Raw genomic sequence first — 17995 nt, 5'->3', positions numbered from 1 at the left:
CATTGGGATTATGTTTTGTAAACTTAACTTTGTGTCCCTCCCTGGTCTTCTCCCTATTGGCCCCTTGACCCACAAGCTCCACCCTGCTTCTGTCCCTTAAAACCCGTGATCCAGCCTTTGTTCCCGGTCTTCACCTCTGCACTGCATTCAAGTTATGTGACGTTAATAAAGGAATCTCAGACTGCATGTGAAGCCCACTTCACTCCTTTTTACACTGACCAGCAGTGACCGCTTAGGACTCTAGGACCCGGGGGGTTGTGTCGTGCCTCCACAAAGTGCCTTATCACCAGGCACGAGATGACAGCCATGTGGTTCCCCCTGGGTTTTAGGAAGATTCAACAAATACTTGTATGAGTCTTTTAACAGCCTTTTTCTTCAGTGTAAAATCACTGTTGAAGACCACTGTACATTCTCTTAGTCTCTCATCTACTTTAATCAGGCAAATGCTGCAGGTTTTGTCCTGAACTGGGTCATATGCACCAGTTTTGCATTATATCTCTTCAAAGTGGGCACAAAATGTCCCTTGGACTATATGGTCTGCAGCCCTGGGCTTTGTTGGCTCACACCCTTTCTAATTCTTCCTAATCTGCTCATAAACACCTCCAAAAGGGTTCTTCATACACCTCACCAGTAATCTCTTTCAATGCCTGGTTGCTCTTTGGATCTAATGCCAGGTGGTATTAATATGCTCATCACTGTAATTAACCAGACAAACAATCACATTTCCCACTGATTCAGAGGCATACTTTAAAGAGCCCTTTCATCCCCATGGATCCTGTTCCCTGGAGTTGTCCCAGGCTGTCCTCACCAAAAGAGAATTTGATCTTTCAGCAGTTTCTCAGCCAGTATCATGCTGGGAAAGAATCAGGGGTGATGGGGTGTTGTAGTGTGTTAATTGAGTGTATATTATATTTCATTTCTATATTGGGTTTTGTAATGTTACTTCTGTTCCCTGGAAACTATATCACATGGTTTGTCCCTGCTCCGCCCTGCCCATCCTCCCACACTGGAATGTAACCCAACTCTGTTCCACTCCCACCTTGTCCCTGATTGGGTAGTGGCTTGTCCCTGCCTCTAGCCCCTGCCCCCTGGGTAAAAGCCCTGGGAGGAGGGGGGGAGGTCTCTTTTGCATGGGGACGGGGACAGGGACAGGGATGGGACCGGACTAGACTCCAGAACTGGAGGGGCAGGACCCAAATAAAGCCCTGATTCCCCCTGGAAAGAGCAGACTCTCTTTCTTTTTGCCATGGACAGATGCCTGTTCCCTCTAAAGAACCGCAACAGCTGGGGCCCAACGTGGGGCTCAAAGCCACAAGGGGCTCCCAAAAGGCTGGAAGAACCACGCGTAGAACACGTGGCCAAGGAACCTCACGCAGGTACGTGAGTCCTGAAACGTGGCCCATCCACGCGGAGAGACAGACCCATCAGGCTTGGTGTTCACTGTGGAGTCTCTGAAACACAGGACTCCACAGACCAAGGCTGCGGTTTTCCTTTGGACTTAAAAAACCCATCGGATTTCTGTGAAGAAGCCCCACCAAATGGCAGGCTGCTCCCAGAGAAGGTGACCACATGCTCGTGGACAGCCGACCCTGGGAACCGAGACTGGAAGCCCTTTGTGCACCACAAGGGTCAGTCTCAGGCAAAAGGAGTGATTGGGAAAGAAAGGAAAGATGCGTCTGCACGCTAGATTTTTGGTGAGAATTACCAGTTTGGGGTCTGAGGAAAAATCTTTCAGAGGCATTGTTCCTTGGGGAAGGGTTTTTTCCTTTGGGGGAAGGTTTTTTGCTTTCAGAGCAAACCTTCAGGGTGCTTTAATAGCAAATTCGGTTCTGGCTGCAAAGCTCAGGGGGTGGAAAAGGGAACAGTTTCCCCTCTGGTTTTTTTTTCTCTCTCCAGTGAGGTTTTTTTTGGTTTCGGTTTCCCAGTCACAGTTAAAGGGGACCCAGAAACTTAAAATCTGAGCCAAAAATGAGTGCTAGGCTGTCTGTGTCTCAAAAAAGAGTCTATTATCAAATTTTAAGTGCCTTGGATGATGGGGGGACCCATTGTTCAAAGAAACAGCTGAAAAAATTAATGTGGTGGTCATTTTCTCAGTTTCCACATGTATCATTAGAACAAATAAGCTACCCGGAATTTTGGGAGGCTGTTGCAAAAATTGGTTGAATCAGGCTCCCCTAAGGGTAACAAAACTGCAAATTTGGCTTTTTGGAGCTTGAAAATTCGGTGAGTATTGCAAAAGCAAAATGAAAAGAAAAAAAAGCCAGTTCTTTAGGGATTTTCCCCAGTTCCCTCAGTTTCTCCCTCTCCTAACCCCAAAATCCATTCCCCAAGCTCGGGTATTCTGAGGAAAGCAGCCCACCAGACAGGGCAGGGAAGCTGCACGTCCCCTGGCTTTCCTCAAATGCCTGAGTTCCCCTGCTCAAGGAATTCTGGCCAGATTCCTCAAGAAACCCCTAAACTTTCCCCAAACCTCCCTTCTTCCCCACTTTGTACTTTAGCAGACAGCTCGGGTGCTCAAAACCCCCATCTTAGCAAGTCCCAAGCTGGTCTCAGTTCTGGGGGGGATCACAAGATGGCAGAGACTCCTTTGTCCAGCCACAAGGAGCCTTTTTCTTTGTCTGTCCCTCCTTCCCACAATCCCTTTCACAATCCCTTCCTCTCCCCAGACCCCTCCTTCCCTTTGGCACTGCCCTCTCCTCTGACTCCTCCCCCTACCGTCAAACCTCTGCCCTCTGACTCCGCCCCTTGTGAGTCAAGCCTCCAGCCCCTCCCTGCCTCAAGTTCCTACAGTTTCCCTGCCCACAATCCCAGTTCCCATGCCCCAGAGGGGAGCGGGGGGGGAGCCAGGAACCTGGAATCAGGAAGCAATCCCGACTTTTCTGCTACCCCTTTCACATATTGATGGTCAAAAAGAGGAGGTGTTGGCCATGGTTATTGGGACCCCTTCCCCCAGCAAGTGAGTCAGGATTTATGCAAAGCTCAGATTGATTTTAACCTCCAAAGAGATTTACTTCCGGAGCTTTGGCAAAATCCGGAAACGGCTGTTAATAATAATAATCTCCCAATTCAATTAGAACATCTATGTAGTGATAGTGAATGGATCTCAGCCCTCAAGCAGCCTCAGGAAATTCCTTTACTTCCATCAGAACCTTTTATAAAATTTGTAGAGCGATTAACCAGAGCTATCGAGTTACAGATTAAGAAAGAAGGAGCCCAGGAACATGTCCTGGAGGAAATGGCTCTGGCCGATGCAAACAAACAGTGCAAGGCAGCCATCCTCAGCCTGCCCATGGAACCGGCTCCAACCTTAGATGACATGCTCCAGGTGTGTGCCAGGAAGGTTCCCTTCATAACAGCTCACCAGAGCCACAGTTCCAGAGATGCATTCAAGCCACCACAAAGAGCTGCTGCTGCAGACACCGTGCCTCCTGTGCCTGTGCCATGACCACCACCCAAGAGAAGAACAACGTGTCTCCTGTGTGATCAGGCTGGACATTGGGCATCTCAATGCCCTTTAAAGAGACAATTTCTGGACTTTCGGGACAATGGGGGTGGGGGGTCTCGAGGGCCCAAAGGGAATCTTTCAAAAAACTAAAAGGTGAGCGCCGGCTTGCCCAGTGTGCTGACATAAGTGGGGCAAGTCCAAGGAGGGGGGAGAAAAAACTAGAAAATGCAGATGTTAAATTAACCAATCCTGCTTTGACCAGTTCTGCCTTTCAAGAGAAGTCACCGGATGTAATAGTAAAAGATCCAGCGAGCAGAGAAACAAAATGTCCTCATGATCTGGTCACCTGGGGTCGTGGGTATGCCTATGTGTCCACTCCCCCAGGTCTCAAGTGGGTGCCAGCCAAGTGGGTGAAACCTTTCATCCCTAAAAGTGCAAAGCCATGTGCAGAGGCCCCACAAGTGGCCAGTGCTGCCTGGAGGAGGAGAAAGCGCCGAACCCTCTCCTTCTACTTATCCTTTTTCCCTTTACAGTGTTTTTCTGAACAGTTTATTTGTACTAGAGGTCATTTTTTATTTTTCAGCTTTAAAGGTACTCAAGGTCCGAACTCTGAGCATCTCCCACGGACTGAGCCTTCCTCCTCCTAGATTTGATAAGAAAGAGGGAGATGTTGTAGTGTGTTAATTTGGTTTATATTGTATTTCATTTTTATATTGGGTTTTGTAATGTTTCTTCTGTTCCCTGGAAACTGTATCATGTGGTTTGCCCCTGCTCTGCCCCGCCCATCCTCCCACACTGGAATGTAACCCAACTCTGTTCCACTTCCACCTTGTCCCTGATTGGGTAGTGGCTTGTCCCTGCCTCTAGCCCCTGCCCCCTGGGTAAAAGCCCTGGGAGGAGGGGGGGCGGTCTCTTTTGCATGAGGACAGGGACGGGGATGGGGGACGGGGATGGGACCGGACTAGACTCCAGAGCTGGAGGGACAGGACCCAAATAAAGCCCTGGTTCCCCCCGGACAAAGAGCAGACTCTTTCCTTTTGCCATCAATGGATGCATGTTCTCTCTAAAGAACCACCACAATGGGGCATTATCATTTATTCATCCTCCAGCTGTTGCCCAGACACTTGGTACATGGCCAGGTGTCAGTCCCACATCAGGTCCTCCTTTAAAATATTTCACAGGATCGAGATCTATGTGTGAAATGGAAATTCTGCTGAGACCTTGTAACTTGAAAAGTAGCCTGCCCTTTGTATGGCTCCAAGATTTGCCTCAGTGAACAGCCTGGACAGTAGGTTTCTGATGACATGTTGGGAAGAAGGTACTCCGGAAAGCTTCCTGCACCCAGCAAGTTCTGTTCAAATATTTCCTGCCAAGTCCATCTTCTCATAGGGCATTTAGACAAAATTTATTTAGTCACCAGTACAAAGCAAAATGAAACCGGAAGGGATTATGTTGCAATTATCTTGCAAGGTGGGTCCTTTGAGTATTGAGGTCTTTGGCTCATACTTTTAAAGGCTGCCCAGTTTACCACACACCCAAAGAGCTTTGGGCAACGTTTGTATTCAGGGAGGCAATATCTATAAGTAGAGATAAATGCAAGATCAGTTCAATAGCTGGAAAAAGAGAGCTCTTTTGAACACCTCAGCCTTTCCAAGACCCATATTCTAATACAGAGCAAGATGTTACACTTGCATCAAGTGTATTTGGTTTTAGGAATGAGCAGCAGTGATGCCATAGTGACAAGGAGGAAGACTGATGCCCACATCACAAGGAATTGTATTATTCCTTTGATTAGCTGCTCTCTGATATGTGAAGTCCATGAATAATCAAGCCTCATTTTCTAATTAGTTTACTCATCACCCCACTGCTCCATGCCTTCACTCATTTGCATAGCCTTTACTAGATAAGGGCCTTATTCTATGAGGTGCTAGCAGGGCCTCCATCTCTCTCCCACCACAGCATTTCTTTGGTCCTTTCCCAGATATTTCCTTGCTCTTGGCTTTGCTTCTTCTCCCATGCAATGACCATCTCATTGCTCTGTGCTTTTCCATTCATTTTAAGACTTGTTTCCTCAGGGAGTAGAATGGTGTCTTCAATGCTGTCTGTCTCCTGGCGATACCTTTTGACTCCATAATCTGGTTTTACCCAGTCTCAAAGGAGAAGTACAATTATCAAAGTTGCTGGTTTGCACATCTTATGGAAGTGGTGGAGAAGAGGTCCTTTTGGGGGAGTTGGTGACAAGGCTGGAGCTTCCATTTCATCACTTTGAGGACAAATGATGGGAAAAGTGGTTTTGAATGCCCTGGCCACAAACCTGTTTAGCCATCAGCTATTCCAGACAAGACAGACAAATCCATAAAGGAAAGCTGCAGCAGTTGGGCTCGTGATGATTGTGCTTGCTATTTTATTAAATATGCTACTTTCATGACACAGGAGGTTTTTCAGAACTTATTTAATCTATCATCTCCCCCTTCCTGCACAGGTACTAAAGGATGAATTACATTACAAAGAGATAAAGCATACCAAATGGCTAGTTTGCATTTTTTAATCAAGTTATTCTAATTGTGCTATTGAACAGATAAGGCTTCCCCTCTCATCTGAAAAAGACATCATCCTCCCAGCAGCTGTGGGTGCCTTAGCAGTTGGGGTTACCCCACCACTTGCCAGGGCTGCCATGCTAACCTAACACCCCAATGTTAACCCCTAAACCCTAACCCTTAGCCCTAACCCTAACCCTTAGCCCTAACCCTAACCCTTAACCCTAACCCTGGCCATCTGCCCAGGGGGTTCAAGCTGGCTGCACTCCTGCCCTTACCTGTACCAAACAGTGGACACTGGGACCTACTCAGGCTGAACTGATATGAAACCTTGCTCCTTTCAATAAGTTGGAGGCCTCAATGCCTGGTAAAGCTCTGTTTTACACACAAAGAGCCTGCTTATCTCAAAGATGATGTGTGTTTTCTTTTTGTTGGAGCCAAGCAGTCACCATTTGCCAGCCAAATGCAGAGGTGAAATTCAGATGCTGTGGAAACGAAGGTTTTCAGGAAGTACACAGGGATGTGATGATCAGCCCAAACTGATGAGCTAAGAACAGTTTCCTAAAGCAGCAAAGATCAATCTAGGGCTTGAGGAACAAGGTGTTTTATTGATCTGTCTCTGGGCAAACACCTGGTGCCTTTGCATACAACTCCCTGATTTTATGGACGTTCCCATGGGTAATAAGAGAGGGTCAGCCCACAATGAGATCCTTCACCAGCTCAACTTGGCCCTGCTGTACTGGAGGAAGGCAGTGACAGGGTGGGTGCAGAAGGGACCAGCCAGTGACAGAGGACACTTGTAGGTGGGAGAGGAGCAGTGGCCATACCCATGTGCTCATCTGGGCATGACCATGCACTGAGACATGGGGTGAGGGGATCCCTTGTGCCAGCAGAAAAGGGTCGTGTGTGGGGAGTGGGAACAGGGATCATGTGTTTGGGGTGTCTGGGGATGCCCTGTGTAGAGAAGGAGATGGAGTTTTTTTTTCACTGCTGTTACTAGGCGCTCAGTGGTTTTGCTTGACCTCTTAACTTAAACCATCTGCCCCACCAGCCATCAAATCTTGCCTGTGCTGTGAAACCTTAACAGCTCTGCTCTGTCCTACTTTTATCTAGTTTGGAGCGATTTTAATTTCTTTAGTGCCTAAGAAAATGTTTTGGGTTCCTGGATCAAAGCTCAAGAGTATAATTTACATACTGTGAGTGAGAACGCAGCAGGCTGGAGACCATCACTCATTACTGAAAGGATGATCATTGTTTGTTTAGCCCATTCCAAAATAATGGCTCTGCTGGGAACACCAACCCAGTATGCATCACATCTTTTATTCAGACAATAATTTTAAAGAATTAGGGATTTTAGGAAAGTTAAGATAATAGTTGCTGAATTAGCTGAATTAGATAGGTAAGCTTTGTTTGCAGTTAACAGAAGCCGGATCTTAGATAAGATATCCCAGATTTAGTAACTCATTGTGTGTCAGCTTTATGTTTATGTAGCTGTGCTTGTAACAAAAAACCAAAATGTGATAAATAGGACATAAGATAGCTGCAGACTTCCTGCTTAAAAGACCCATTGAACACAGGAAACTGTAAGTTCTACCAAGGATTCATTTGTCACGTATGCATTTATCATGGGTTGGCACAATTTTGTTTTCTGGTTACAGAGAAATGTGAGACGTTTTTCCCTGCCCTGACCATGGAGTGGTTTGGGGGTAGAGGACAGGGACCTATCAAAAAGCTGACCGGGATATTGGCAGCTAAATTGACCAATAGGAAATGTCAATGCGACTTTGGAGGGGACATTTAAAACTGCAGTCTTCAGCGGATCACGCTCTCTCGCTTTGGAATCAGCCATGAGGTAACATTGGAGGCGGCCGGGCTGGGCCCGGCCAGGCCTCCGAGGGCCACTGCCTGCACAGGGAGGGCCTGGGCCGGCTGAGCCCCCTTTCCGCTGCTTGCGGGCAGGGAAGTGAGGCATCTGCAGTTTGGTAGTGCTGGCCACGTGCTCAGACTGCGGCAGAAGGGGCCAAGCCATGGCCCAGCTTAATCGCCGCTGGCAGCAGAGAAAGAAAGCCTGCAGCTTCATAACAACTCCAAGCTGAGCCGCCCTGGATGAGACCGAGGGGTGGAAAAAAGGACATCTACCAGCTTCTTTCATCAGCACAGCTTTGCATTTTCCTTCAGCTCATGCAGCCTCGGTGCTTGCACGTCACCCTTGCAGGCCCGGGTGGATTTAACCCTTTTTCTAGCAGCATGGAACTTTTAAAGCACAATTCTTCCTTGAGAGAAAGAAGAAAGAAAACAGAGGGTACATGGAACAGACACCGTATGAAGTCAGTTAGATTAGAAGTGAAAGAACTGATAATATTGAAATAGGATTGAAGAAGTGGACATTTTTAACCAGACTTCTCTGGGGTAAATTATGTAGAAATGGACTGTTCTTTGCAGCATCTTAGTGTTGTTGGGTAAAATGCTATTCTAATCAAAATTGAGGACTGATGTAATTGAAATTTATTTGGGAACTTTAAAGCCCCCATTCCTGGGTTAAAAGGAGGTCTCAGTCTTTGAGACAAAGATGATTTTAGACTAGAAGAAGTATTTGTAAATAGTACCCCAGATACACTGAGAGGCCTTACTGATAGAACATCACAGTCTGTGAAAACTCTGGGCAGCAGCAGATGTGTGACATTGGGAACACTGGACTATTTTGTCTTGTGGCAAATGTCTTCATAAAAAAAAAAAAAAAACCTTAGAGAGACTCTTCTTCTAAAAGTAATGAGTAATCATGCCTAAATAGTGAAACTGACTGAAAATCTCAAGTTGTCTTTCTATATTGTTCAATAAGTTAATAGTTTGTAAGAGGAGAGAAGCGTGTTTTAAAGTGTAATTCTGTTTAAGTTTTCTTTTTCTCAACTTTCTTTTTTTTCTTTCATTCTTTTAGTGTATGTTAATAAAACTATTTTTGTTCATTTTTAAGCTTAAGCCTGCTTTGTTTTTTTTTTTCTCCTAATCTCTCCCTCCCACAAAAAGAGAATAAATACTAAAACTCCTACATTAATTGGTGTTTCCACCCGGTTTTCTTATATTAAAACCATTACAGCACTGAAAAGGTAGAAAGGTCAGAACGAGGAAAACTCATCTTACTTCCTGATTTCTGGTGACCCCTCCCCAGTGTTAGGTTATTATAGGAGGCCCCTCAGGGACGCCAGTTGTTAGGTTTGTTCCCCGGCATTCAGGTGGTTTTAGAGTCTCTTTGCCCTCTGCAAAGCTCTGTGCCAAACGGATGAAAGAGACGGAGTCTTCGAGTTCTGATTTTTCAAGGTTGCATGCTTCATTTATTTTTCTTATCTTACAATTTTCTCAGTGCCCAACAAAGATGTTTGCAGCTGCCTGGACATCTGACGACTCCTCCTGAACTGGGCTGTCGTTATCTTTTATACTAATTGCTACGTATTCTTTATTTATTATTTCTTACCAATGCCTATCACTATTACTAAAAAGGTCATCTCTACTCTGACCCAATCCTCACAAATTACCTTGTGCCAACGTCACTGCCGAAATGGAGTGAGGGAAGAAGAAAGAAGAAGAAGGAGACAACGCCCCAAATTCTCCATCTTGCCCCCATTCATTTCAATGCTAGAAACCTAAAAATACTGTTTTTTCACCCTGTGATAAGCTAAACTACTATTTTTCACACTCTTGTGGCCTGTAAACCCTCTCGCAGTGAAGGAAGTTTTTCCCATGGACTGAGATCAAAGCCAGTGTCTCTCTGAGCTCTGGGCTGGGGTCCCAGACCCCCCTGCCTAGGTTTCTGACCCTCCAGGGCAACCAAAGGAATGCCCTGGACTCCAACACCCAGAATAGACCCCCAACTCATTTTAAGAAACAAACTATGCATGCTTAATAGCCTTTTTGCCAATTAGCATACGAAGCGAGAAATGGGAGGTGACAGGGGTATTGTTGGAGTCCAGGGCATTCCTTTGGTTGCCCTGGAGGGTCAGGGACCTGGGCAGGGGGGTCTGGGACCCCAGCCCAGAGCCCAGAGCTCAGAGAGACACTGGATTTGATTTCAGTCCATGGGAGAGGCTTCTTGCACTGCAGGAAGCATTGCAGGCCACAAGAGTGTAAAAATAGTAGTTTAGAATATCACAGGGTGAAAAAGCAGTGAGTTTGGGATTCTTGGCATTGACGTGAATGGGGCAAGATGGAGAATTTAGGGCGTTGTCTCTTTCTTCTTCCTTCTTGTTCCCTCACTCCATTTCTGCAGTGACGTTGGCACAAAGTAGTTAGTGAGGATTGGGTCAGAGTAAAGATGACCTTTTTAGTAATAGTGATAGACATTGGTAATAAATAGTAAATAAAGAATACGTAGCAATTAGTATAAAAGATAAGGACAGCCCAGAGACAGGGGGAGTCACCAGATGTCCGAGCCGCGGCAAACATCTTTTGGACACTGAGAAAATTGTAAGATAAGAACTAATAAACGAAGCATGTAACCTTGAAGACTCCGTCTTTTCCTGCGTTTGGCACAGAGCTTTGCAGAGGGCCAGAACTCTAAGACCACCTGAATGCCGGGGAATTTAAGCTCCTAAAAAGGAGCCCCCGACAGGGTATGAATATGCATTTGTATTTTGGGTATTCAACACTTTTGTAAATAAAAGGCTTTGTAATTACCTGTGAATTTCGCAGTGTGTATTAGGGAGCTATCCTGTGTGCTACCCGGCCATAATAAACATACACTTTCTAACGTTAAACTGTTAGAGTTTTTGTCCATCACAGTTGGGTATCGATACTAGGTCAATACCCATATTTCTTTAATAAGTCATTATAGTATATATTAATTTAGTGTAGACATTAGGCCATTGTTATTCTCTCTGTTTAATTCCCAGGCATTAGCATTTAGGATTGGTTTTAACTCAACAGACACCTTTGTTATTTCATAATGTAAAATAAATAAAACTGGAGGAAAACTTTTTTTTTATACAAACGACTGTGAGAGAGTGATGGATGTAAAGCACAGAAACATCTATAATTTTAAGGCTTGAATTTCAGAACACAGAGTTTTCATTAAATAGTGCAATCCATTCATTTTGGAGATCCAAATGGAAGCAAATTATCTCCGTAGTTCTCATGCCTAGAATCTTTGTGATAAAATTGCCTATTACTGTGAGTGTAAATGTTTTCAAAATATTATGGAAAACTGAAAAAAATATTAAAGACAGGAGAGGTTGCTCAAGGATGAAAACCATAAAGAAATCACCTCCGAACACCACATATACCTGCTGAAATTATTTAGAGATAATTGCTTGAGAGGAGAGGAAAAATGACGCAAGTCTTTTTTTTTTTTTTTTTTTTTTTTTTTCCTGTTTTATGATGAATAAAGGTCTGGGAGAATGTTTACAAACTATTTTCTTTGATGCCTGCTGTGCATATTAGAAAATTCAGCTCTAGTCTGATTGGCCAGGCAAAGAAACAGATATCACAAGGGACAGGGAAGCAAAAGCTGAGGTGCTGTGGTGGGAAGGGGAAGGAGAAGCTCAGACATTTCCAGCCCTACCTTGTAGCGGCTCTCTCTCTCCCTCGGAGCCGGTGCTCCGTTTTGGCTAGCTTGAGAGAGAATCCACTTCAGAAGGAATCTTTCTTCTAGGGCCTGAAAGCTACCCAGAGGCAAACCTTGGTTCTTTCGAGAGAATAGGCGTCCATCAATGGCAAAAGAAAAGAGTCTGCTCTTTGGGGGGGGATTATGGCTTTATTTTAGGGTCCTGCCCCTCCAGCTCCATCCGGTCCCCGTTCCCTGATGGAAGAGACCTCCCCAGGCAGTTCCAGGCCTTTTTCCCAGGGGGGATGGGCCTAGAGGCAGGTACAAGCCACTACCCAATCAGGGACAAGGTGGGAGTGGAAAAGAGTTGGGTTACATTCCAGTGTGGGAGGATGGGCAGGGCGGAGGAGCAGGGACAAACCACATGATACAATTTCCAGGAAACAGAAGAAACATTACAAAACCCAATATAAAAATGAAATACAATATAAACCAAATTAACGCACTACAACACTACCTGAGACTGGAGGTTCCAGAAATGCAGCAGCTCTATGTAACATCAATTAAGTATTGGAGCACATCAGTGCAACTGGGTGTGGCCAAACCCATGGTCCTGTCCTGGCTGCTTTTCCATGAAGGACAAGACACTGGGGATGGGGTGAAAACCTCCTTTAGCCTTTTTAGCCAGAAATCTCTTTTTTTAATTGCTTTTTTCTTGCAAGGCTGCAGTTCTCACAGGCATTAATTACCCCAACATCAGTTGCACCAAGAGGGAAAGGAAAGCCTCAGGCTTACTGGCAGTGTTGTGCTCCTGGCCTTGTCAGGTCTTGACACGTGGTGGGGAGGGTGTCCCTGTGAAATGGCATGGGGCGAACACGGGATGAGCACCCATCTCCTCCCACCCACAGGCCTCATTGAACAGCCACCAGCAGCTGAAGGGCTAAACATTATTTGCATACAAATATACACAGGACTGTAATCAGAGATAAATCCACAGAGTCCATGTTGGTGTTTTATTTACAGAACACTCTCATTGCGCAGAGAGGTTTTGAAATATGCTGACAGAGACAGCTCAGGTATTTGCTACCTGAATCAACAGAAACTACCTGGGGCATCAAGAAGAGCAGTTGATGCGCAACCTCTCCATCCAAAAAAACCCCAAACCAAAACACTGGGTGTTGGTGTGAGGTGTGGAGAGAAAGTGGACAGCTTGGTGCCCAACAATGGGAGTGTGTATGTGTGTGATGGACGGGCGGGACGGTGACTCTGCAGATGCGCCACTGCCATTAGCTGGGATGTTCCCTGTGGAACAGCACCCTCCGCCGTGCTGTCATCGGGCACTGTGGCGGGCAGGATGGGCACAGGACCACGAACGCACTGCCGAGGATGCGGCGCTGCTCAGGCCATCGTCTGCTCCGGCACAGGAGCGGACAGAGCATCCCGGTGCGCCCCGGCCGGCCACGCTCGGTGTGCACGACGGCCGCCGCGGGCAGGAGAGCTGGTCCCGGTGGGGTGCTAGTCCCGGTCCGTGCATGGAGCGAGGTGCCGGTATGGTCCCAGTCCTGGTGCCGTTGCCGGTGAAGTCCCGGTCACGTGCCGGTCCCATTTCCCGTCGCATTCTCGGTGCCGGTGCCGGAGCTGCCGCGCGGGGCGATCCCGGCGGGGCCGGGGCCGGGAGGGGGCGCGGCCGCGGCGGGGCGGGCGGAGGCACGCGGCGGGGCCGGGCGCGGGGGCTGCCGGGAAGGGCCGTGGGCAGCGGCGGGCGATGGCGGCGGCGCGTGTTCCCCCGCGGCGGCGGCGGCTCTGAGTAGGGCGGAGATGCACGGCGGCTATGCACGGCGCTCCCGGCGACGATGGAGGACCGGTCCCACAAGGTGCTGTTGGCGCTGGTGATACTCTTCCTCTTCGCCGTGATCGTGCTGCAGTACGTCTGCCCGGGCACCGAGTGCCAGCTCCTGCGGCTCCGCGCCCTCAGCCCCGCCGCCGCCGACCCGTACCGGGCGGAGGACGAGACGCCGGCGCGTTTCGTTCCCCGTTTCAATTTCTCCGCCGACGACCTGCTGCGGCGGGTGGACTTCAAAATCAAGGGGGACGACCTGATCGTGTTCCTGCACATCCAGAAGACGGGGGGCACCACCTTCGGGCGGCACCTGGTCCGCAACATCCAGCTGGAGCAGCCCTGCGAGTGCCGCGCCGGGCAGAAGAAGTGCACCTGCCACCGGCCCGGTAAGCGGGAGACCTGGCTCTTCTCCCGCTTCTCCACCGGCTGGAGCTGCGGGCTGCACGCCGACTGGACCGAGCTCACCAACTGCGTGCCCTCCGTGGTAGACAGCAAGAAGGAGGTGCGACTCCGGCCCTCCAGGTGAGGCCGTGCCCCGAGGGGCTCCCCGTGGACCCCAGTCCTTCCCCGGTCTGCGGCGGGACGGGCGATGGCCCGCGGGGCGCATCCGTGGCGGGGATGCTGCTGCGGCGGGAGGAGGAGGGAGGGGGAGCGCGGTGTGACCCGAGCATCCCGGCACGGAGCGGGTGGCACATCCAGGAGCCGCGCCGGCCCGGGGCCACCGCGGTGGGTGCAGCGTGCCCCGAGCTCTGCAGAGCGAGCTAAACCTGCCCCGCTCCGCCGGCAGGAAGGTGGTGGAAGTGATGTCCCGCCGGCTGTCGCGGTTGTGACCGCTGGTGGGGAGAGGCCGGTGACACAGAAACAGGCCTGGCAGCCCCACAGCTTGGGGACCCCCGGAGCGGCTTTCTCAGGAGAGAGGGTGCTTGGGCTGCCTGCGAGCTTCCCCCAGAGCTTTTCCATCTTTGGCTGTACAGAGCTCCTGTAGCTCCAGTGTACACCAAGAATTACTGTTGGTTTTGGGAGTATTGATGAGCTACTGTATCTTCTTGGTACCTGAATTTTGGCTTCAGGATGGCGGTCTTGCAAAGTAAAGGTTACTGTTATGGCTGAGTTACCTGCAAATATTTGCATTGTTCTTCAGCCCTAACCTTGATTATTTTGTGCTTGCATTTTGAATTTTTGTGGCACTGCTCTCCCTTTATCCCTGGGTCTTCCTTTGAAGTTGCCAACCTCCCCATACCATAGCAAGGGAGTTACCTAAAAGTTGCCCCTGTCTTTCAAAAGCCCAGCTGGCTTTTCCCCCTGAGCAGTGAGGACCTGCTTCCTCTGCTCCCAGAGCTCTTTGAACAGAACCCACCTTCGATTGTAACAGACTCAGGAGCTTGTCTGTGGCTGTGCATGCAGCTGTACCGTGTAGCAGAACTGCTCAGGGTTTCAGTGTCTTTTCCCCTTCTTTTGTGAGAAATTACAAACTAGAGTATCACTCCTATTGCACTGTGAGACTAATGGCAGGTCCCTTTACAAAGAGTCTACTGTTATATATCATGCTATCCGAAGTCAAGTCTAAGCACATATTCACTTGAAATACAAAGCAATTTCTTTCTAGAATTCCTTTTATATAGTGTGACACTACACTGCCATCTAGTAGAAAAATGCTTAGCATCATTATGGTCCTGTACCCAAGGACCAGCTCTTCATCAGACTTGGCTATTGTGATTCCTGCTCTTTTGTCTTCCCTACTGCTTAAAATTTTAATTGTCTGATTTTTGTGACATCCCATTTGCTAACATCAGGACCAATTCCTTACCCTCTGGGTCTATTAGCTTCCCGGTTTCAGGCTGCTGAGCCTTGCAGGCTACGTAGTTTATTTTACCTGTCCTATAAAAACATGTTGTTTGTCACAGAAATGTAAATCGCATAACATGTGCTGTTTTGCTGTACCGCTTCCAGTGATACATGTTTCTCTTTCCCCAGAGATGGGCCTGGCCTGCAAAGCTGTAGCTGTGGGTCAGGAATTTCCTTCCTTTCCCAGAGACAGGTCTCTCTGTGCTTGGTCTTAGCTGTGCCATCCAGAAAAATGGGAGACTCCTTGTCCTGAACCCACCACCTGAGGGGGAAGGGAACATCAGGCTCGGAGAGCTGGGATCTTGTCTGCAGCTTTTGGCTTTGTATTATTTTTCCTTTGTTGGATACCAGACATGCTTTCCTGAGTTGGAATGGAAGCGGTGCATGTACCTGCCCAGGAGTTCAGAGCAATAGTTCCTCACCCTATAAATAATGTACGCTGTCAGAGCTGACTTCTGAGAGGCCGCTAGGACTTGTGACTTGGTATTGAAGCCAGGAGAGAGGGAGGAAAATGAAGCTGTGATGATTTTGTGTTAGGTAGAGGTCTACTCTCTCAAAGCCTTCAAAATGATATTATACTTTTAATAACCTAATTAAACAGCTTGCTGAATAGCTACAGTTGTTCTCCAAAAAATGTCTTGACAAACAATTATTTGGACTGCAATTTCTAAATGTTAAAAAAATACAGGAAGAGAAGTTCTTGAATGAACAATAGTCCTTTCAAGTCTTTCTGCCCATTTTAATACCTTGTCTTTAATTTTAGTTTGTATTCTCAGTTTAGCAACGGTTCAGCTGACAACTGGTTAATTAGCACCTCTACCTACTGCCAGTAATAGACAGAAAGTCTAAGCCCTTTCTGGGCAGATTAAAGCTGCTTTCATAGCAGCATTAGGTGTGGGATGGGGGTGTCTAAGCTGGGAAGCCGTACTGGCTCCAAGTGAGGTCAGCCTGGCTATTCCTGAACTGAGGTTTTTAGAGGGAGGCCTGACCATCCTGGGTCGTCTGCTGGTGGGAAGGGAAAGGAAGCCACGGCCCTGGTGTGCAAATCCTGAGAGAAGGGGAAGCAACTTGAAGGAGCACAAGGCCCATTTGGGAAGCATTGTGAGGGCATGGAGAAGGATTCAATCAGGAGCAGAGAAGAATTTTCTCAAGCAAACCTTGGCTTGACAAGGGTGGGAATGCCTGCATTTATAGTTGAGATGATTGAAAAGTGAGCCCTGTTGTGAGAGTTATTTGAACTCCTTGACAGCTGCATCAAGCAGTCTATAGTTATTCTCTTGGGGCTGTGTAACCCTGTCTGGAAATACCCAAATGTTCCATCAAACCTTTTAGCTTGCACCTATGTGTGATTACTTTGCACAGATGTTTGTCTTTTCAGGCGTGGTGTGTCTACTTGTCAGACTGCTGGTTACCTGGGCTGGTCTCTAGAGGCCTTTTGTTTTGTTTAAAAGTTGAGTCTTTGTTAGTCTGGAGGAAACTCTGTCCTGGACCAAGCAATGCTCAGCACCAGGTACAGAGCATCTCTGTGGTAGGATGTGATGGGATCAGCCTGGAGGGTGTACACATGAAGAACCTTGCTGCCTGCAGCAGTCATCCTGCAGTATCTGCTCTTAATTCCATTAGTAGTCTGCCTCTGTTTTCTCTGGGAATTGCAGGTTTGGAGTGCGGATTCCTTCACTGGAGCAGTAGAAATACTCAGGATTGCTGTTGTGCTTTAACACAATCCTAAGGTGGATTTGACACCATGGTGTTTTCCTGTCTGTGAGCATATAGGTTCCCAAAACTTCCTTTCCTTTGTAATGGTGGCTTGTGCTCCTTAATAAGTAGCAAGCAGGTAAGTAGATCTCCTTCTTTGATTCTTTCTTCTCCTGGAGGAACATGGTTCTCTGGGTGTGGGGGGAGGGATTTTTGGGTTTCTCTTCTTGGATCCCATTGGAATGCATGTTCTATATGCTCCTGTTTGTCTCCTGTTCCATCAGCCCTGCTTACCACTGCAACATCCAGAAATCACAGAAGAGGGAAGGGGAAAGGTATAGGCAAAGTTGATGCTTTCAGTGCTCTGGATCTGCCACTTCGGAGGTGGGTGGAATGGGCCAATGGTAGTGGCAGAAAGGAGGGGATTGTCTCAGCTTCTTGGCACCAGTGGTGAGAAAGGAGAAATGTGCTTTTTCCTAGTCATGAGTGACTGACTTGGGTCATTGATTGATTGTGGAAGCCTCAAAGCTTTTGGCACACTGAATGGAGGCAGCATCCAAAGTAACTGCATCACAGAACTGAGATTTCTCTCAGCTTTGGCTAATTATTATGGGAAGTGTCTACTGAAGTTGTCTATAGCAGTAAATCCAGTGGCACCATTGCAAGAAACAAAAGGCCTTGAGGTTAGACAGGAAACTGTAATGAGACATAGGAGTAAATACAGGTACCAACATTCTTAAATGGTGTCATGGCTTTGTCCCCTCGTTGGGTGAGAGATGTGGTTGTGGTTGAAGGTTGGGCTGTATTTGATGTTCCTCCTGGGTAGCGTTAAAGGAAGATGTTCCCTGTTGAAAGGAGAACGAGCTTGTAGAACTGCCTCTGGAGCCAGAAAGTCCGAGATTGGAAGAAACTTTGTGCTGCTGGTACAAGCCTGTTGGCTTTTGGGAGGCCTGATGTTGGCACCAGGTTGTGATGTGGGGCAGAAGGCGCTGGCGATGCATGGGTGTTCTTCTCTTGTCCCTGCATGTTAGTGCAACCCTTCCAAGTTGAGTCTTACAAAAATCTGAAAAGAAAGGTTAAAACATTTCCTAGCAAACTGG

General features: G+C 47.7%; 1 protein-coding gene across 1 annotated transcript in view; it reads left to right on the top strand.

Moving 5' to 3' along the window:
- Positions 1–13315: 13315 nt before the first annotated feature.
- The window catches only part of HS6ST2 (heparan sulfate 6-O-sulfotransferase 2), a 341808-nt gene continuing 337128 nt past the window's right edge, over positions 13316–17995 (top strand). The window contains exon 1 of the mRNA XM_040089074.2: positions 13316–13877. Coding sequence (XP_039945008.1) covers positions 13369–13877 — 509 coding nt within the window. The 5' untranslated portion in view covers positions 13316–13368. The remainder of the gene's footprint in view (positions 13878–17995) is intronic.

Source organism: Hirundo rustica, chromosome W (assembly GCF_015227805.2).
Source record: "Hirundo rustica isolate bHirRus1 chromosome W, bHirRus1.pri.v3, whole genome shotgun sequence".
Classification (NCBI taxonomy): Eukaryota; Metazoa; Chordata; class Aves; order Passeriformes; family Hirundinidae; genus Hirundo; species Hirundo rustica.
This window is presented reverse-complemented; position numbering and strand designations above follow the sequence as displayed.